General features: G+C 38.0%; 2 protein-coding genes across 5 annotated transcripts; both read left to right on the forward strand.

Moving 5' to 3' along the window:
* Positions 1–1,511: 1,511 nt before the first annotated feature.
* On the forward strand, positions 1,512–16,526 carry pex5 (peroxisomal biogenesis factor 5). Of its 3 annotated transcripts, none has more exons than XM_052578581.1 (16): positions 1,547–1,845; positions 4,515–4,672; positions 5,496–5,534; positions 5,649–5,766; positions 5,844–5,987; positions 6,190–6,280; positions 6,595–6,685; positions 8,304–8,426; positions 10,417–10,500; positions 10,597–10,716; positions 11,685–11,828; positions 11,950–12,020; positions 12,136–12,357; positions 14,677–14,842; positions 15,313–15,470; positions 15,563–16,526. In XM_052578581.1, the coding sequence occupies exons 2-16, from the start codon at positions 4,559–4,561 to the stop codon at positions 15,801–15,803; spliced, it is 1,926 nt and encodes a 641-aa protein (XP_052434541.1). In that variant the 5' UTR covers positions 1,547–1,845; positions 4,515–4,558; the 3' UTR covers positions 15,804–16,526. The 3 variants fall into 3 exon arrangements, with proteins under 3 accessions (XP_052434543.1, XP_052434541.1, XP_052434542.1); XM_052578582.1 differs by lacking the exon at positions 1,547–1,845 and adding an exon at positions 2,414–2,435; XM_052578583.1 differs by lacking the exon at positions 8,304–8,426 and having other exon boundaries at positions 1,512–1,845.
* A 401-nt stretch (positions 16,527–16,927) lies between these two features.
* Positions 16,928–20,760, forward strand: cdca3 (cell division cycle associated 3). Of its 2 annotated transcripts, none has more exons than XM_052578584.1 (7): positions 16,928–17,117; positions 17,343–17,496; positions 17,641–17,740; positions 18,434–19,032; positions 19,763–20,102; positions 20,310–20,389; positions 20,504–20,760. In XM_052578584.1, exons 2-7 carry the CDS (start codon positions 17,359–17,361, stop codon positions 20,594–20,596), a joined length of 1,350 nt encoding a protein of 449 aa, XP_052434544.1. In that variant the 5' UTR covers positions 16,928–17,117; positions 17,343–17,358; the 3' UTR covers positions 20,597–20,760. The 2 variants fall into 2 exon arrangements, with proteins under 2 accessions (XP_052434544.1, XP_052434545.1); XM_052578585.1 differs by having other exon boundaries at positions 16,940–17,117; positions 17,346–17,496.
* The last annotated feature ends 53 nt before the right edge of the window (positions 20,761–20,813 follow it).

Below are 20,813 nucleotides of genomic sequence, written 5' to 3' on the forward strand. Positions count from 1 at the left end.
ATATTACACACAGATGATCATAATGCGATTATTTATAGAGCCGTGAATGGAATATGAAATGTTTTAGAATATAAATAATGAACTGCCTATGAATCCTTCCTGTTGGGCAGGACATGATCTCCTGGATGGATTATTCAACCTGCAGTTTTGAAAGATTTAAATCATATTATAGTAATTCATAACAATATCACAATTCATTTAACATATGGGTGAATTCTGTAGAAATAAACCAACTACTGTAGTAGTTAGTTGGTTTTCTTGCGTTTACAGTATTACTTTACATCCTTTATATTAAATCAAAACATGAATACATCAGAATAGCATAAACGGTCAATTTAACCACAATACACTAACATTTTATTGAATCCATGGAAAATTACAAAGAATATATCTTTATATATACACACACACACACACACACACACACAAACTATAAACTATACAAACGATACACACTTGCATACATACAATGTAAGAAACATAATAATAAAAACTATGCTGCAGTAGTAGGAATATAGACTATGAATATATATATATATATATATATATATATATATATATATATATATATATATATATATATATATATATATATATATATATATATATGCGAGGATAGAGTAGGAATATAGAATGTGAAAAATAGAAATATAGACTATGTAAATGATATCTATATATGCGAATGTACAGTGTTAAATTATGTGCAAAAAAAACAATAGTGCAGTAACGTGCAAACTGAGTGCAACTACATGATAACAATAGCAGCAGTAACAGTAGCAGATGTGCAAATTGAGATGAGGCTACATGAGTAATATTAACAAATATACACTGGTAGTAACAACAGCTATAAAATTACAAATGTTCAAATGAGATGAAACAATTTGAACCGATTGTTCTCTGAGATAGATGCGTCCATAGCTATCTGTTTAAGAGTCTAATAGCTGAGGGGAAGAAGGAGTTCCTTAACCTGGAAGTCCTGCAATTTACACTCCTATACCTCCGTCCTGAGGGTAGGAGTGGGATGGGTAGGGTCTTTAATGATGGATGCAGTTCTTCTGTGGACTCTGCGGTGGTGAATGGTCTGCAGAGAGGGCAGTGGAGTCCTGATGATGTGCAGACGTTTCTGGTCCCTTACAATAGCCATACCAAACAGTGATGCAGCTGGTCAAGAACATAGACTGGACAAGACGCTCTCAACTACACCGCTGTAGAAGTTGTTGAGGATCTTAGACTGTTTGCTATAAATGAATAAAGTTTAAGTCCATGAGCCTGAACAGAGCATTTCTGTTTCAGTACACGTTTATAGCAATACACCCCTAAATTACACATGCATATTCATTAAAAAAAGAAACAAAAATACAAAGCTAAAAAGATACTGCACGACAGAATTTGAAATAACTGTTCATTATACAAAATCCTTTCCCTGAATCTTGAAACAATAGCTTATATCAACCTGTCATTCAAAGCATGCGCTATCACTTTAGGAATTTTACGTAACTTCAGCGTAAATCGCGCTCCATCCGTCGTGATGCGCAGCGCAGTTCAAAGCATTAGAGTTGGTCTTTACCCAAATCGCGTTTGTGAATAGCCGGAGTGTAGCGTGTAGGGTCTGTGTGGCTGGTTCGCTCCTGTTTCAGTCGGCCACACGGTGAAGGTAAATAAAGACAGGACGGCCACCAGCGCCACATTTACCCGTCAGGTACCGACAACCACAGGGCCGTTATCCTCAGCTGTGTCTTAAGGGCCTGCTACGCTCGGTCGTGTTTTGTCTTTGTCTAAACTCCATTACTCTCTGGATAAAAAGAGAAAGAGAGGAAAAGAGAGGTGACAACGTCGCCTGTGCAGGTGAGATTAGTTCATTTAGCTTGTAAGCTAACTGTCTGCAGCATATTTGACTTGGTTGACCTGCTAGCTTCATTGTTATGATTCAAGCCTGCTGCACAAAACGGCTGTGAATAGCTAACGTTAAACGTCTGTTACGCTACGCTGGGATGTGCAACTGCCGTTTACATTTAAGAAAAGTCACACTTGCGTTTAATGTTCCTGTACTGAAGCCAGACTGACAGCAGACAAGAGTCAGACTCGGAGCAGAAGTATACAGTATTTCTAACATGCAGTTTTTGTGCTGATAACCAATTCAACCGGTGGTCATTCATAGAACAAAACCTCGTCTCATTGATTTTTCAAAAGAAAAGATTATAGCAAAACGACAGCAAGGTAAACCAGGGCTGCTTGTTCACATGCAGTCTTGGTTAATTGTTAATAGCTGTTTTTAGGAACAATGTAATCTGTGTAATCCTTCCAGTCTGGGTAAGCTGCTGGAACATATGTTTATGCCAGTGGAGAGGTAGCTCAGTCTGCAGGATTTATCTCAAGCCGATGATTCATTGTCTTTCAGTCCCTGTCCAGGAGGGAGATGCTTTTGTTTGTGGCAGGTATGGTAACATAGGACTCAAGATATTCATCCAAACCACAGCCAGAGATGAAATTGTTTACAATAATTGTTATAGGTTGTTTATATGTTATGATTTCTATTGGTATAAATAGACTAAGATGTGTAAAAGAAGCCAGGGATGTCACTGTCAGGCACTATGGTGATTCTGGGACCTTTCTGTATTATTGATAGTCAGAGACACAGAGATTTGAGTTGAGAGATTTCATAAAATTGCGTGGTCTATAGCTGCGTTTCCACCGCAGGAACTTTACCCAGGAACTAGGGACTTTGGCCTGGTACTTGGTGTGGTTCCACCGCAGGAACCAGTGCCCGGTTGTATGAAATTCCTTAAGTGAGGGTTTCCCTGAGGGAGAAAAAATCCCTGAGGTAAGGGATTTCATTAATAGCGTTGCAAGAAACCTCAAAAGTTTTTGACAACATATGGCAAAGATCGCCACGGTTGCTATAGTTACTACCTCTAACAGTAAACAGAACATAACGAACCACAAAGCCAAACCCTTACTAAAATCACAATTTTATTAATATATTTTTGATATGGAGAGTACAAACATAACAGAAAAAAAAACATAAACCAAACTGGAAAGAGGACGAAAAGGCAATTATTGTTTTCGCAAGTGGTTATAATAATAATATTTTCATCCTTTCATCAACCATTCATCGTCTCCAAGGGATTATTACGATCATTAAATACACGCCTTGGTATATCCTCTTCTTCAATTAACACTAAATCAGCCATCATATTTTGTGTTTAAGTTGACTTAAGGGAGCTGTTTTGGTCCCTTAAATTTATTAAGGTGAAATGGTCACTAAGGACTTTGTAGCAACGCTTAAGAGAACACTTAGATAATTAAGGGGAAAAACTTAATAACAGCCTCAAGTCCTTAAGGAAACCCTTAGGGTTTTTTCATGCAACCCAAGTTTCACTAAGGGTACCCTTAACCTTATATCTAAGGGATTTCTTAGCTTAAGGAGTTTCATGCAACCGGGCACAGGAACTAAATAAAGTTCCGGGTAAAAAAATGCCCCTCAGAAAGTCCCTGCTGGCCGAGGTGGTAATTTTTCAAAGTTCCGGAACTTTCGGGGGCGGGACTTTGGCGCTAAACATTCTGATTGGTTGAGTTCACGCAGCATTGGTTGAGTTCATCCACCATTTATTCAGATCAACATTTTCAAAATATTACTGTTATTGTGTCATGAAATGTAATTTTAAAAGTATTTCAGTCGAGAATGTAGTTGTTTAAAACTCAAATCTGTTGTTTATTTATAAAGACAGCGCCTATTTAAAAATGTGTTTCGCCGATCTCTGAGACGGTGAGCTCCACGCAATCAGCGGGAGCTCAGTCCTCATGTATCCGCTGAGAAGCAGCCTCTCCTGGGATAGACCTTCTGATATGTGCCGCTGGCTCTGATGTCTCTTTAGTGGTTAAACATAAAATATAATTCAGCCGCGGGGTAAATCTAACAGGTTTTCTTTGGTCTGTATTCAATTTATCTATATGTTAAAATGAAAATAAAAAAGGCAAATTTATATAATATTTCGTTTCATTGTAATGGCTGCATATACACATATCCCTGAACTAAGTACATTTCTGAAGCTGTTATTATGCTTAAATGAAAACCAAAGGAGGCAGTGGTATTTGATATCCTATTTCGTTTTATTGTAAATACACAGTAAGGAAAATTGCAGTAGCCAAGATGAGCTGACGGAAGTTATCAAGTACGCTGCTGTTTATAGATTTACCGGACTTGCGTCGTTGCGGACATCACACTCCCCAGTCGAGTGCACAAAGTCTGAACTAACTACCGAGGATGCACGTCCAAAATCAGCGTACTTTTATTTTTTTTTAAATCAGCCGTACTTTGTATTGAGAAGCTGCAGTGATGCGTTGACTTTACCGATTAGCGATTGGCTCTTTAATTCAGAAGGCGGGGCTTCCTGCAATTGAGCGGCCATATTGAGCGTTGCATTTTAATGACAGATTAAGAACCCTTAACCACTTCACTGCTGTCAATTTTATAATAACATACCATTCAATGATGATATTATGTTTATTTGTAGATATCTCAAGGTGTTAGTTTGATCCAGCTTGACGGTGTTTTGCCATGGCGATGCGGGAGTTAGTGGAGGCGGAATGTGGGGGAGCCAATCCCCTCATGAAACTGACAGGTCACATGACCCAAGAGGGCGGGGCTTGGAGACACAGATCAACACCCACTGTAAGTTACTGGACGTTTTCTTTGTTGTTACCATGACAAGGTAATTACACGTCATTGTCTGTAATGCAAATGCGGAGATTTGTGTGGACTGTGATCACACTGTTCTTCAAAGTGATGGTTAGCATTTATTGGTTAGTTAAAGGTGCAGTAGGTTACTTTTGTAAAAATATATTTTTTACATATTTGTTAAACCTGTCATTATGTCCTGACAGTAGAATATGAGACTGATAATCTGTGAAAAAAAAATCAAGCTCCTCTGGCTCCTCCCAGTGGTCCTATTGCCATTTGCAGAAATTCATCCGCTCCCTGTAAAAAACAACCAATCAGAGCTGCGGTCCGTAACTTTGTTTGTGTTCAAAATGTAGAAAAAAGTATATAATAAGCGAGTACACCAAGAATCAATTTTCCAAACCGTGTTTTTAGCTTGTCCTGAATCACTAGGGTTCACCTATAATAAGTGTTTATATTCGGACTATTTTAGATTGCTTCGGGGGTACCGCGGCCGAGTAACCCAGTACCTTTGTGATTCTTCATAGACATAAACAGAGAAAAGTAGTTCCGGCAATGATGTTCTTCCGCAAGACGCAAGCAGTTCTGTTTATTTACCGCTAGAGCCTCAAAAGTTACCTACCGCAGCTTTAACTTAATAGAGTTGACAACTCAGGAAAAAAAAAAACTATATAATTAATTGGAATAAAAACAATATTTATATAAATAATCAAATAAAAACTAAATAAATAAATAGATTAATATTTGTTAGTTTGACCCTAAAAATTATTAAAATACAATTAAATGAATAATTAAAAGCTTCTTTTCCCCACAGATTCCTCCTACTCCAATTGAAATAGCCACTGAAGAGGAGGTATGTGGTCTTTTGGACATTTCATTATTTTATAGACCTGATGAGTCTGCCAAATAGTCTGTGATCATGTTCTCTGTTCTTACTGTAATGACGTTCTGTTGTTTTGAAATGCAGCTGGTCAGTGAGTTCCTACAGGCCCCACAACGACCTCCTCACAGTTTTGACATGGGTCAACTGCTGGAGGAAATGCAGCAGATAGATCAACAGAGCTACAGACAGGCTCCACAGAGAGGTAGAATGCACAAACATGCATTAAGTCAGATTTTAACACTGTTCTGTGTGTTATGACCATACATTTTCGTTCCCCAGCTCCTGACGTGGCTGCTCTGGCGCTGTCTGGAGATTGGGCGGCAGAGTTCCTGTCTACTGCTGATGCTGCCTCTTCTTCTGGACAAGCTGGCGTGGACCCGGCTGATGCTGATTGGACCAGAGAATTCATCAATGAAGTGGCAGGTTAATATTTATTCATATATGTTATTTTAGCCCTAATTTTATCCTTTTTATTTTTGGATGCCATTAGGTTTATTATAATGTCGTTAGAAGCCATTTGATGTCATTAGGTGGAGCGGACGATTCTTTACTTGTCTTTGCCAAGCCATCCTTTCTGTCATCTGTTGAACCTCCACTATTCAGTTCCCTTCCTCCTGTCTTATAGACCCTGGCCGCTGGGCAGAGGAGTACCTGGAGCAATCCGAGGAGAAGTTATGGCTGGGAGATTTGGGAGAAAGAGAACAGGACAAAGAATGGTATTTTATGTAGCTTAGAAGGATAATATAGAGACACTTGTCATAATAGCAATAGACACTACGGTTTGGGGTAGTGACTTCCGTAACTTGGTATTATTATTGCTTTTGAAGTCTCTTGTGCTCAGCAAAACTGCATTTATTTGATTAAAATTACAGTAAAGGGAAAAGCTAGAACTTCATTGACAAAGATTGGAACGTTATTGCTGTAATTTTTTGTTCCACAATTTGAGGATGCAGTGAAAGATATGACATGTTAAAACAATTTGGTACAGTCAATATATCCTTGCTTTAATATGTATTTTTAATCCTTTTAGGGCACAAGAATACCAGTCAGGTGAAGAACTACGGCAAACAGCAAATGAACTCCTTGCCAAAGTGGATGACCCCAAACTACAGAACACAGAGGTGAGAGTAAGAGGAGGGGTTAGGGGTTTTACAGTTCTTTGAGCTGCCCCCGAAACACTTCAGTAAAAGTCACCATATGCAGAGATACATTAAACAAGCATACAGATATTGCACCTGAAATACACTAATTGTAAACAGATTAGTTCATCTTCTAAATTAATACTCGGTTTTACAATGAACAGTCCTTTCTATGTTTTGTGCTAGTTTGCTATGCTGCTTGTCCACCTGCAAACGGGTATAATGAAAACGGTTATTCTGTAATTACTTCGATTCTTATAAAAGCAGCAAGCTACTTAAATCTAAGAGTTGCAGGTTTTTGACAGTCCACATTGGTAAAATCACTCCAAAACATGGCCTCTCATGACATATCGCTGTATTAATTGCAGCAACACTGAGACTAATGTAATTTAATAAAAATATGTTTTGACTAAAGTTCGCTCTGCTTTCACCAATGCCACATCACAGAATTGATCTGTCACAAGGGATCACTTAAAGTTCACCCAAAAATGAAAGTTTGCTGACAGTTTACTCACATTTTGGCCTTCTGAGATGTAGCCGAGTTTGGGACAGATTTGGGATATTTAGCATGGGTGCAGTGAATGGGTGATGTCAGAACGGGAATCCAGACAGCTGACAAGAACATCACAATGATCCACAATTATTTCCCTTTGACTCCAGTCTATCAGTTACTGTCTTGTGAAGTGAAAAACTGTGTGTATGTAAAAAAATGTTCATGCCCCTTTGTCCTCTCATCAAAATCCACTTTTCTTTGGACTGATTATGTTTGTAAATGGTGCTTGATCTATACATGTTTCTTTGCTGATTCAGACAATGTGACTTTTTCACTGGTGAAAGCAATATAATGAATGTATTTTAGGTGTAAACAGTGGTTTGAAGTTTAATATTCTCATAATGATCAGATTTTCACTTCATAAGATGTTAAATGATGGACTGGAGTCATGTTGATGTTCACTGTAATGTTTTCACATGTTGTGGATCACTGTAATGTTTTCATCAGCTGTTTGGACTCTCATTCTGACGGCACCCATTCACTGCTGAGGATCAATTGGTAAGCGAGTGATGTATTGCTAAATTTCTTAAAATCTTTACTGATAAACAAACAAAATCCTCTAATCTTGGATGGTGTAAGGATGAGTAAATTGCACAAATTTTCATTTTTGGGTGAACCGTTCCTTTAAGAGATGCTAAAATTGTTAATGTTCTCTCAAGGGATCTTTTTACATCCCAGTATGCACTTCTGGCTTACTTTTAGAAAGGTTAAAGTAATACATTAACCTGTTTAGGTTCACTTTTGACTTGTGGTAGATAATTAAGTGATGTGACATTGACCTTGTTTTCATGGGCTTTTCAATACTTCCTCATATTTCTCTCTCTTTCATTTAACTCTGCTCATGCTTCATCATATAATTTATGCCTTAGGCCGTTATTCCTTCCTCTTTGTGGTCTACTTGTGTCTGACCATAACTGTCAAGAAGAAACCACTACTGGACTTAAGTGTGTGTGTGTGTGTGTGTGTGTGTGTGTGTGTGTTCATCGCCAATGTGTTTCCTGGTAGCAGTAGATGTGTAATAGCTGTTGTTGTGTTGTTATTGTGTAGTTCCTGCGGTTCATTAGGCAGATTGGCGAGGGCAGTGTGACTGTGGAGGACAGAGCAGGAAAAGAGAACACTGATAAAGCACAGGCCAAGGAGGCACAGCACTGGGCCTCCAGCATTAACCAGGTACGAGCCCTTCCCAGCTCCTGCCCCAGAGGAAACACTGTGAAGGGTGACACTGCAGCCTCTTGGCAGACATCTTGGCTCTTCTCAAGCTGCTTGGCAAAATTTGCCATAACTACACAGCATGCTGTAAATCCTTGCACTGTGCACTGCTGGGTTTTAAATAATTACTCATGAGAAATACAGTTTTTATTTGTTGTAGAGACTTTGTGTATATATAGTGGGGTCTGAGATCTATTATATTATATTATATTATATTATATTATATTATATTATATTATATTATATTATATTATATTATATTATATTATATTATATTATATTATATTATAATATATTATATGGGTGAAATGTTCATTTGGTTAATACAAATAGAAAATTCACCAAAGATTTATTAAATTTATCAAACGTTACAATATGTTTTAATAATGTTCCTTTGATCTTTCAATTCATCGAAAAGTCCTGTTAAAAAAAGAAAAAAAAACATCACTATTTCCACAAAAATATTAGTCAGCCAAACTGTTTTCAATATTACTAACCACATGAAATGTTTCTTGAGCAGCAAAGCAATATATTAGAATGATTTCTGAAGGATCATGTGACACTGAAGTAATGTCTGCTGAAAATTCAGCTTCGTCACCACAGGGATAAATTACAATTATAGTGCATTTATTTATTATAAAATGTATTTATTTTAAAATGTATTTAGTGTTATTTTCACTTGTAATAGTATTTCACAATATTACTGTTTTTACTGTATTTATGATTAAATAATTGCAGTCTTTTTGAGCATATAAGATTGACCCCAAACTTTTGAACTGGAGTATAATTTGAAAAACTCAGTCGATTTAATTATTTTTATTATATATATGTTTTATATTTTTCAAAGCATTATGATGTAAAATGATGAAAAAATATTGTAGATTCTACACATTTTCGAAGTCATAGAGCGTTTGCTCAAACGTTACCCTGTTCATATAAATATTTATTCAAATTTGCTAGTGGTCTCAGATTTTAGAACCCACTGTAGGTCAAGCCAAGTTTTTATCAAAGGAAAAATCACAATTCTCCAGGACTAGGTCTTAACAATGCTTGAAAACTGGCCACTTTCTAAAAACTAATTATTATTATTATTATTATTATTTTTATCTATGGTTCAAACAAGCAGTAGTTTAATTGTGATATTTCCTTCTTCTTTTTGTCATGGCTGGTCATCATGACATCTTTTAATCCCATCTTGATACCTTTTAACCTCCATCCATACCTAAATTTCCCTACTATCCTTAATAATCTCACACCAAACACATAAATACCCCTCCCTGTACCCTCTGTCCCATACGGGCTGCCCAGTTCCTGGAATCAGGGGAAGGGACTGTGCAAGTGGAAACTCGAGAGGGCAAAAAGAAGAATCACAAAATGAAAGCTAAACAGGCAGAGCAATGGGCTACTATTGTCAGGCAGGTAGGACCCTGATCATCTGGCAACAGTGATGCAGTAGTCCTGCGATTTCTGTTCTGTCTGTGATTTTAGGCTTGTCATTTTCATTATGTTAACTAGCCCCTGCTGACCATACCTTTTTTTGCCTTAAAGACCGCAAACTGTTGCATTCATTTAATAGTGCTTTTAACGTAATTAACGCCACAAGACTCCAATCCTGTAGAGCTATAGCCCTGCTCACACTGCTTTTCATTTGTGCCAGCTACTGAAACCACTTTGACTTCCTGCAATAGTGAAGGTACACTGAGCATTGTTTGCTATTTTTAAAGTAGAGAGGAAAGGAAAGATGGATGAATGAGGGTGAGATTTTTTTCTTCATCTGTCGGTTTCCCAAACCCTCTTTTTCATTTTCCATTACCTCCTTTCTTTATTCCCCAACTCTCATTCATCACAGTGTGTGTTTTTCCCCTTCGGCTGAGAAGTGTTGAAGCATTGTCAGGCTGTGGGATGTGTTCTCGAGGCTGTTAACAGCCTGGCGTGTCTCTGTGCTCGTTAGGTTTCGGCAGAGTCTGCAGAATCTTGGGTAGATGAATTCACTGCGTACGGGCCAGACTTCCAGCAGGCCAAAGCGGCGGTCGAGGTGAGACAGACTAAACACTTGCACATGTTTACATGAACTTCAGTGTAATACTGTTGCGCATTCACTGATACTTGTGTGTTGTGTGTGTGGGTTCAGAGTGATGTTGATTTCTGGGAGAAACTCCAGCAGGAGTGGGAGGAAATGGAGAAGAGGGATGCTGAAGCTCACCCTTGGCTCTCAGATTTCGACCAGATGCTCAGCAGCTCTTATGACAAGGTATCTGGATATTGTACATCTGTGCCCATTTACAGCATGGACATTTCCACTTAATTAAAAGGCTCTAGTCTGTACTGTAGTTCCGGACTTTGATTCTGCTTTGGCTCCACTTGGAACTTGGCGGAATAAAAATAAAACAAAAACTACCAATTTACTTAATTGTTGTTTAAACATCACACTCACAAATCATGAAGTTACCTGTGGACGGTATTCAGAAGAACATGTTAAATGTTGCATGCTATATATACATTCTTTTCATACTTTAATTTGAATGTTTACAGTTTCTGCCCAGAAACATTTTTATTATTTATTTTTATTTTTCAGAGTCCAAAAATTGCTGTTTAAAGTTTTTTTTATGTTTATGAAAGATGTCTCTTTGCTTACTAAGGTGCGATTATTTGATAAAAAAAATACAGTTTGAACATTAATATTGTGAAATATTATTATACATTAAAAATCACTGTTTTCTATTTTATTATATTTACACATTTTCTGTGAAGTTTCAAATCTGAATTTACACCAGCAGTCACTCCAGTCCTCAGTGTCATGTTTTTTTTATTTATTTAAATAAATCATTCTTATATGCTAATTCGGTGCTCAAGAAACTTTCTTTATTATTATCAATGTTGAAAAGAGTTGTTCTGGTTAATATTTTTGCGTTCTTTTTAAATATTATTTTAATAAATAGCAGAGTCAAAATAACATTTATTTAAAATCGAATTCTTTTGAAACATTATAAATGCCTTTACTGTCACTCTTGGTCAATTGAAAACAACCTTGCTGAATAAAAATCCTTTTTTTTCTCTCCAAAGACAAAATCTTACTAAACTTTTGAATGATTGTTTAATTAATTTACAGGTATATAACGTTTTTCATAAATATATAAAAAAAAATGGTTGGTGACCATTTACTTTAATGTTTTATATACCATAAAACATACTGTGAATATGACTTTGCTTTTCCCCCAGGGATATCAGTTTGAAGAAGACAACCCCTACCTGTCCCATGATGATCCGTTTGCTGAGGGCGTGAAGAGGATGGAGGCGGGGGACATTCCTGGAGCCGTCCGTCTCTTTGAGAGCGCGGTTCAGAGAGAGCCAGAAAACCAGCTGGTCAGAGCTTCATACGTATAATCCTCACATCCATGATGATACACTTTGTCTCAAGGGTTTCTAACGGTGTTCTTCTTTCTTGTTTGTCTTTGTGAACTGCTGACTGCGTGTGCTCCTGCAGGCTTGGCAGTATCTGGGCACCTGCCAGGCAGAGAACGAGCAAGAGTTTGCAGCTATCAGCGCCCTCCGCAGGTTAGAAGTATAACCACAACCTCACTGGACACTGCAATTAAATTCGCTGGGAAAAATCTGATTTAGGAAAATACCCCTACCATCTTTTTAAAATTCAAGTCTCAATTGTTTTTAGATGTATTGAGCTGAAAAAGGACAATCTGACGGCTCTCATGGCTTTAGCTGTGAGCTTCACCAATGAGTCACTGCACAGACAGGCCTGCGAGACGCTCCGTGACTGGTTGAGGCACAACCATAAATACCGGCATGTCCTCGAGCAGCATGAACGAGAGAAGGAACAGGGGAGTGTGAAGGAGAGGGAGAAAGAGAGGGAGAGATTTGGATCCCTTCTGCCAGAGTAAGAGGTTTCCTCAATGCTGTGAAAAAACAAAGTACACTGCATGATGAGTGACACTAGATTTTGTTGGTCACACTAGACACACCACATAGGATTGGAGTTATTTTGGAGTAATTAAGATATTTTTTTTAAGACAAACTTTTTTTTCCAGCCAGATTCCAGTTAACTACATAAAATGATTGAAAGATTTGTTTCAAATAATTGCTGTTCTTTTGAACTTTCCATTCATTGAAGAATCCAAAAAAAATGTATTGCATTTTCACAAAAAATATATTAAGCAGCACAACTGTTTTCAACATTGATAATAGTAAGAAATGTTTCTTGAACACCCCAATCAGCATATAAGAATGATTTCTGAAGGATCATGTGACACTGAAGACTGGAGTTATGATGCTGAAATGTAAGCTTTACCATCACAGGATTACATTTTTGTATTTTCCTGAACATATTTATGTGGAACTCGAAAAATATTGTCTATTATATGGCAAAGAATAGGGAGAATCATAAAAAATGCATCATGGAAATTATGAAAATAGAAGGCAACGTCTTCGCATTTAGTGTGGGTGCACAAATGGTTAGGACACCATGTAAGTGTCACTGTAACATTGAGAGATGAGTCAAGTGTTTTCCCAAAAATGTTAACTTGTATTGAATCCATAATTCCTTTTTAAACCGTTTTCATGATGGTGCAACACTGTGAACTGATCAGACATAGAAACAGCCACAGCAGCCTGTTTTTAATGCCTGTTTTACATTAATGTGAGACAAGTATAAGTGATTGGACAGGGTGTTGTAACCAAGCAACAGATCACATTTGTCATCATAAGTGGGCAGTGCTTTAAAAATACTCAGTCTTACGCACACACAGGTGTAGAGTTCAATCTGCAGACAACATTGTGTGTAGCTGCATATAGTCTGTTTTAATCAGTTGAAAGTGCAGATGTTAAAATACATTTTTGTATGACTCAGGAATGATTAAGCACTGATTAAGTCTTTAATGATTTATGATTAAGTCTTTTATTAAAAATATATTTTCCAAAATAAATTCTTCTCACCATTTCGTTCAAAAACAACATGATTTGTTTTTAGTTTTAATCTAATGTAATTAATGTTAATGTAAACATGACTCAAGACGCTCACGCATATACCCTAAACACAACAACGGTGAAATGATGAAGTGTAGGCAATCTAGATGTGAGCGGGGCCCAGTGGTCAGAATATTATAGACTAAAGAATAATGATTAGCAGCAGTTCAGAGTCAAGTATCATGTTTGCATTAAAAAAAAAGAACCTTTACATTTCCATAATCCATCCTTTATGGAAAGTGTGAATGTCTCATAGGCTGAAAACTTCTCATAGGCTGAAAACTTTAGCATGATGTGGAAAAACAATATTGGAGTATATATATATAATATCCTCACCTGTACAATTGCTCGCAGACAGACTTTAAAGATTCAGAGAAAGCATTTAATTCCTAGAAAGAAGCTTAGTGTCAATGACCTGGAGCTATGCAAAAAGCGACGCAAGTTTTCCCAAAGTCATGAAAATAATTAAAGGAAAATATTCAATTTAAAAGGTAGCAAGCACCAAATACATGTGTTTCAAATAAATGTTACACCATACTGCGGCTGTTGCTGTTCTTTGTGTGTATTTAAAGGGTATACAATAAAGGAAATGCCAAATGAATATACATTAATAAACATTTGTTTTTATCAAAAGTAAATCATGACATAACATAAAATATAAAAAGGTGTAAAAAGTTATCCAGTTTAATAAAATAAATGAACACTAATAAAATAAAGTAACAAACTGATTCCAGTATTTTATTTTCCACATCATGCTAAAGTTTTACAGACTATGAGACACTCACACTTAAGTAAACTGATTATGGAAATTGAATGGTTCTTTTGTATTGCAAACATTACACTTGACTCTGAACTGCTGCGTATCATTATTCTTTTGTCTATAATATTCTGACCATTTGTGCCCGTCTCACACCTCGCCTACACTTCTTCATTTCATTGTTTTTGTGTTTAGGGCATATGCGCAAGCGTCCCAACTCATTTGCATTAATCTACGCCCCATCTCCAGTAGCATGGGGGTGTGGGAAAGTTTGTAAACAGTATACCGTCACTCAACCTTTTCTAACTTATTTTTGCCCCCAAACTAAGAACGAAAATGAACTTCGTTTGAAGTAATATTGGGGCCTTAAGGATGTGGTTCATAATGATCAATAACGACAAAAGAAGTTTCCTGAAATGGTCCTTTTCCATTTTAAATAACAGGCTTATCCATTCTTTCACTTGTTCTTCCTCCTAGGGCACTGTTTAATGAAGTGCAGACGTTGTTTTTGAGTGCAGCGGCCGCTGAGCCCACACAGGTGGACCCTGAGCTGCAGTGTGGTCTGGGCGTCCTCTTCAACCTGAGCGGAGAGTATGACAAGGCTGTGGACTGCTTCTCTGCCGCCCTTTCTGTAACGCCACAGGTTGGTTCTTTCACACTTAACACTGACACATCAAGCAGGGTGTTTTCAGAGCCTGCTGTTTAGGAACACAGTTCTGGGAGTTAATTATAATGAAGCAGTTTTTTAGGATGAAAAAAGTATCATTTCATATGCTGTGCAGTGAGGTTGGTCCATTTGTTGGTCCAGTTTTATGCATTCTCATCGCAAAGTCACTTCTTTTTTGTTTCCATCATAATTTATGCACATGTTCTCTTCCCCGACAATAAATGTATCCTACTTAGTTGAGCGCATATGTTTTTATTAGCATATTTAGAATTTACACGCATCTTGGCATTTTCATCCAGCGTTTTTTTTTTTTTTTTTTTTTTTTGGTGCGATATACCAAGCTGCACATAAAAATAGGAGGATGGAAACATAGATACTGTTATATCCTTCATATTGTTCATCAGTATTTTTGTTCACACTCTTTCTTCTCTCAACCCTAAATGAAGGATTATCTGCTGTGGAACAAGCTGGGAGCAACTCTTGCTAACGGGAACCGATCAGAAGAGGCAGTTGCTGCTTACAGACACGCGCTGGAGTTACAGCCTGGATTTGTACGTAGCCGATATAACCTGGGCATCAGCTGTGTCAATCTGGGTGTGCACAGGTGAGTAAAAGAAGTTTTAATTAGGGTACACATGCCAGAAAGAGCAAAAATGCTACAATAAATGCCCTCCTTTTTTGTTTGATCTCTTTCAGGGAGGCAGTAGAGCACTTCCTAGAGGCCCTTTCTCTGCAGCGACAGGCCGCAGGGGATGGAGAGGGGGGTGCGGGTCGAGGACCAGGTACAGCAGCCACTGTGATGTCAGACAACATCTGGTCCACATTACGCATGGCACTGAGCATGATGGGAGAAAGCTCGCTTTACTCAGCCGCCGACCGGCGAGATCTGGACACACTGCTGACGCACTTCTGCCAAAAAGATGGAGAGACAGAATGAAGGATGGAGAAGATGACGGGGCACAGGAAGATAGAATGCGAGTGTGGTGAAGGCTGTTTGGGAGAGAAAAGAGCAAGATTGGAGGAGTACATTTCAACAGAGGCCATGACTTTTGATGGTGCTAAAATGTGAGAACAAAAAGAGTGTGGAACATCCATTTAGCTCCAGCACTATGTTAACGGACAGACGGATGAACTGATGACTGTCCATAAGATAAAGATGTTAATAAGTCCATGGTACAAACTTGTACAGTTTTTGTCACAAGTTTACACTTACAGAGAATATGTTTTAATTTAGTTAATCTTGAAGATTACAGTTTTTTTTTTCATTGTCCTTATCAAAATTACTCTTAATATTTCTCAAATGGGGGCGAATAAGGTTCCTTCACTGTGAACTCAAAGTTCTTGCATCTGTTTGACACAGAGACGAGAATGAGGAGAAATAACTGTTCTACATCACTACGGATTCCAAACAAACTAACAAAGGTGATTTACAAGCCTTTAAATTATATTGCCAACTTTATTTGTGAGTGACCGAAGGGTGTAAGACTTGTCTGTAAGCACTCTTTCTTATCAGATATTTCATTTTGCTGTAAATTAATTTGCTTAATTGTAAATTCTACATGCCATATTGTGTACTGTATCATTATTAATGTTTTGCATATAGCCAATTCAAATTGCTATTATGATCGATGTAATTCAAGCAATAAAGCTTTGACAAATGCTTGGTAACAAAAAAAAATAATTAACAAAAACAAAATCGAAGATTTCATGTTTCTAAACATAAGTATTAAAATTAAAAATTTTGCATACCTTTTTAATGTATTCAGCTTGCTGTTAGTAAAAAAAACTAAATAGTAAAACTTGTAAATATGTACAACATGCTTTCTATAATTGTTAAATATGGATTTGTTAACTAATTCGTTAACAAATGTATTTTTTGGTAACATAAGTGCGATTGTGGGCTTTGTATCAAAATATTAAACTAAAGACGTCATCAACACGCGGCTGTATTTCAAATCGCTGGCACACGCCCAATAAAAAATGTATTTGTAGTCTCAGCCAATCAGAAGCGACGAGGGAGGAATTTTGCTTTCAGCTATTGGTCTGTTTAAAAGTCGCCGCAAACACCGAACCCCCCATTTAAATGCTTCGCTGGACTCTGGAGCCACGCACGGAGTTTGGATTGGAAGACGACTGAGGCATTTAATTGCTGATATCTTCTTGTGTAATATAGGTGAATAAATCCTAACACAAAGTTGATTTGATAAAGCTTGAAAGATTAAAAGGAACAACGACATCTTTGGGGTTTAAGGTGAGTTTAAGTTTATTAATTGTACAATAACTTGTATTGTTGCCAAAAACGCGACACGGTAAGAATTGCTAACGTTGCTTCTTTATTCAACGTTAACGTTAATTGAATTCAAGTTGAACGTTCATGCATTTTAGCAATGTTTACTTGGGTCAGCAGGAGTCAGTGCATTAGGGTTGTATCTGCTGGTTTACCATACATGTTTTCATAAAGCGTGCTGTTTTTCAGTAGCAAACAGTGTGAAATGGGTGCCAGTGAAAGCAAGCTGTCTGTGGCATCAACCCCGAAGCTAGAGCCGAGCCAGCGGCCGAGAGCAGCGCGAGTCGCGAGACTCTCCGACCCGCGTTCACCGTCCTGCGCTGTCGACCGCACACCTATACAGGTACAGACAACACTGATTAAGAGTCTCTATAATAAAAGACTGAATTAATTCATCGATTATCCAGACTGAGCTGAATTATGCCATTTTCAGATCCCGTGTGGGCAATGGGCATGATAAGCGTTTATTGATTGTATTTTCCTGTAGGTGGGCGTGGTTTACTCTCCTCTTCCTGTGGCGGAGACAGTCGGGCCTGTGTTAGACCCCCGCTCACCCACACCTGGCGTCACTCGAACCCCATTAAAGGGTAAGTGAAGTGTATCAACATGTGGACTGTTTGCTATTTTTAATTCAAAATATTTAAACATGGCGAAAAGAGCTCAAGCTGAAAGCTAATTAATTTTCAGTGCTCAGCTCTTTTTGTAAAGAGTTTACTTTTCTCAGTTTCCATGGTTGTGGAAGTATTTTTCCCCAATAAGGAAAAATCTCTGTTAAACAGTTATAAGCCATGAACTAAACCTACCAGCTACAAGATGAATAACACTACGTGCTTTGATATGAATTTTTTTTATAGCTAAAATGTTTTTCCAAATTAGACCGAATAACAAAGGTAACAAGATTTTACAGTTAAAGGAATAGTTCACCCCAAAATTACAACTTTGTCGTCATTTATTCGCCGTCCAGGCCTAAATGAGTTTTAGCATCAAAGAACATTGAGAAATGCTGTTAATTAAACAGTTTTTATGCTCCCTGTTGACGTCCATAGTATTTATTTCCCTACTGAGGTGGTGTTTCTCCACAGAATCATGAATAAAACGCTCTTAAATACAGTTTCTCAAAACACAAGTTGAAATAATCAAAAAAAGAAGAATGTAGGGTGCGATTATTGATCAAAGATTATAAAGTTTAAGATTTATAATAGTTTTTTATGAAACCAATACATGTATGAATCACTGTCAATTATAATTCTTTTAAGCTACAACTACTTTGTCTCCTTTAGTGAGTGTCACGTCTCTTGCTCGGCGGTTGAGCACCTTCTTTCTCAATGACGTCAAGTCCGGTGGCGACTCAGTTTCTCCCCTTCCTCCGGTCTCCAAATACCCCGACCTGCCCAACGTGAATCTGCAAAATGAAGCAGGCCTCAGAGATCCTCTGCTCCCTCTGGAAAAAGCCCAGAGCTCACCCACCCTCAGCGGACCCACAGATGCTGTGTCCACCCCTGTGCGGTCTTCTCCTTCAGAGGGCTACGGCTCCATATGCAACAGCCCGTTTGTGTTGATCGGAGACCCACAGGTGGAGGTGGAGGTGGATGCTGAGGCCTCGCTGGAAGAGGCCGAGGAGGCTCTGCTGCTCGGTGCTTCACCATTAAGGAAAGAGCTCAGTTTGAGTCTTCTTGCTTGTCGTGAAGGTGTTTACTCCTCTTCTCTTGAGGAACGTCCTCTGACTCCTCTTCCTCCTGCCAAGAGGCAAGCGAATGAAGATCACTCCTACGCGCTCTTCTCAATCCCACCACAATCCACAGAGCATGAAACGCCTGTTGATGAAGCTGTCGTGACCTCGGAGGCCGATGAGGTCCCGGTACAGACCTCTGAGGAACAGGTTTGTTTTTGAGATTAATCAGTAGTTCATCGTTGATCTGCATGCATTTATACTACACTACTTCCATTGAAAAGCTTTTGGGCAGCAATGATGCCTTAAATTGATCAAAAGTGACTGCAAAGACTTTTGTTTAAAATTTCCATTTCAAATAATTGCTGTTACCGTATATTGAAATGACTTTCTTAAAGAAAAAAATACTAATTGTTAGTTAATTGTTTTATTTATAATTGTTTCTGGAGGAGCAAATCCGAATATTAAAATTATTTCTGAAGGACCATGTCACACTGAAGTGACACTGAAATACTTCACAATTTTTTTTCAATTTAATACAGGCTTTGTGAGCATAATAGGCTAATTGTATATATGTTAAATTATTTTTATTTATTTTTTACTTTTATACCTACACATATAATCATTTTTTATATTTGGATTTGTCTTAAATATTCTAATATTAATTTTCAAGTTATTACAAATTTGTTAAAGTATAAATTACAGTTTGTATCTGTGGAAAAATTATATTTTTAACATTCCAAAAAATATTAAATGTTACAAACAAACACAAGTGATGTTTAACAGTTAAAGTTAAATGGATGTTTTTATTTGTTTTGGGACCACTGGAAATACCAGTACAGGTAGGAATCTAAACTATTAGCTTGATTTGGCAAGCGCAAAAAAGAAAGGGAAAAAAAACTTTCGCGGAACTGACTGATGTGTGTCCTTCCTCCGTCAGGTGACTTCTGCTCTTCCAGAGTCGAGCCCTGAGCAGCAGGAGGAGAGCAGGCCTCCCACACCTCAATCTGCCGTCTCCTCCAGCAAATCCAGCCCGGTGACCGGCACCCAGGTTGAAACGGTCCAGTCCGGCATCCGTTGTCTGAAGTTTGACACCCGCAGCCCCAGTCAGGCCATTTTTAAGCCCCAGTGGTTGGGTGTGGGCTTCGGGAGCACTGGAGTCAGAGCGAGAGGGGTACAGGCGCGTGGAAAAACATCCGTGTCCTCACCGCTCTCCACCAAAAACACGGCCACAAATGAGAATAACAACATGGTTGTGCGTGCCAAACAGAGACCGAGAGGTGAGTGTGTGTGTGTCTGTTCACCGTACAGCTAAAATAAGTGAAAGCGGACGACACCATAAGCTTTTTATAAACGTCTACACCTGCTTTTAAATTAAAAGGTGGATAGAGGACTACCAAAATGAATCTGTAGTGTACACTAGTGTAGAATTTAATTTTTTCCTAGTACGCTCTTTCTTAGTGGTATTTGCTTGTTTAATTTTACAGAAAAAGTTCTGATTGGTGAGGGCAGATCGCCTCTGCAGATCCTGAGGGAAGCGAATTCACCCAGAGACCGCAACTCCCAGGTGATAACAGTTATTATTGGCCACTAGTTATTATTTTTAAACCTCTGTGCATATTCAACTGTGGACTTGTATTAGGTAGTCACTTACTAAATGAATCTTCATGTCTGTCTTAAGATGAAGTTGAAAGTGTCCACCCCTGAAAAACAGAGATTCGGCCAGATGGACAGGAGAGCCCTGATTCTTTCGCTCAACAAGGAGAACGAGTGAGACGAAGGAAGCGGACCGAGAGAAATCCAGCCAACACTATGTACATACTACAGTTTTAAGCCTTATACTACATGACCATTTTTTCCCACCATATTCTTTACTGTTTCTTTGTGTGTTTGTAAGTAAGAACTGTTTTAATGTAAATAAAATATCATTTGATTTTAGATATGGTGTCTTTTTTTTTTTTTTTCCATGATCTTATCAACTTGTCCCTCAC

Source organism: Carassius gibelio, chromosome B16 (assembly GCF_023724105.1).
Source record: "Carassius gibelio isolate Cgi1373 ecotype wild population from Czech Republic chromosome B16, carGib1.2-hapl.c, whole genome shotgun sequence".
Lineage (NCBI taxonomy): Eukaryota > Metazoa > Chordata > Actinopteri > Cypriniformes > Cyprinidae > Carassius > Carassius gibelio.

Bases quoted from the DNA above. Each gene is read 5' to 3' on its own strand.
- pex5 (XM_052578581.1), top strand. From the start codon at position 4,559: ATGGCGATGCGGGAGTTAGTGGAGGCGGAATGTGGGGGAGCCAATCCC. The intron at 10,717-11,684 runs GTATCTGGATAT...CTTTTCCCCCAG, and splicing joins TCAGCAGCTCTTATGACAAG to GGATATCAGTTTGAAGAAGA. The intron at 12,021-12,135 runs GTTAGAAGTATA...AATTGTTTTTAG, and splicing joins GCTATCAGCGCCCTCCGCAG to ATGTATTGAGCTGAAAAAGG.
- cdca3 (XM_052578584.1), top strand. From the start codon at position 17,359: ATGGGTGCCAGTGAAAGCAAGCTGTCTGTGGCATCAACCCCGAAGCTA. The intron at 19,033-19,762 runs GTTTGTTTTTGA...TTCCTCCGTCAG, and splicing joins TACAGACCTCTGAGGAACAG to GTGACTTCTGCTCTTCCAGA. The intron at 20,390-20,503 runs GTGATAACAGTT...GTCTGTCTTAAG, and splicing joins CCAGAGACCGCAACTCCCAG to ATGAAGTTGAAAGTGTCCAC.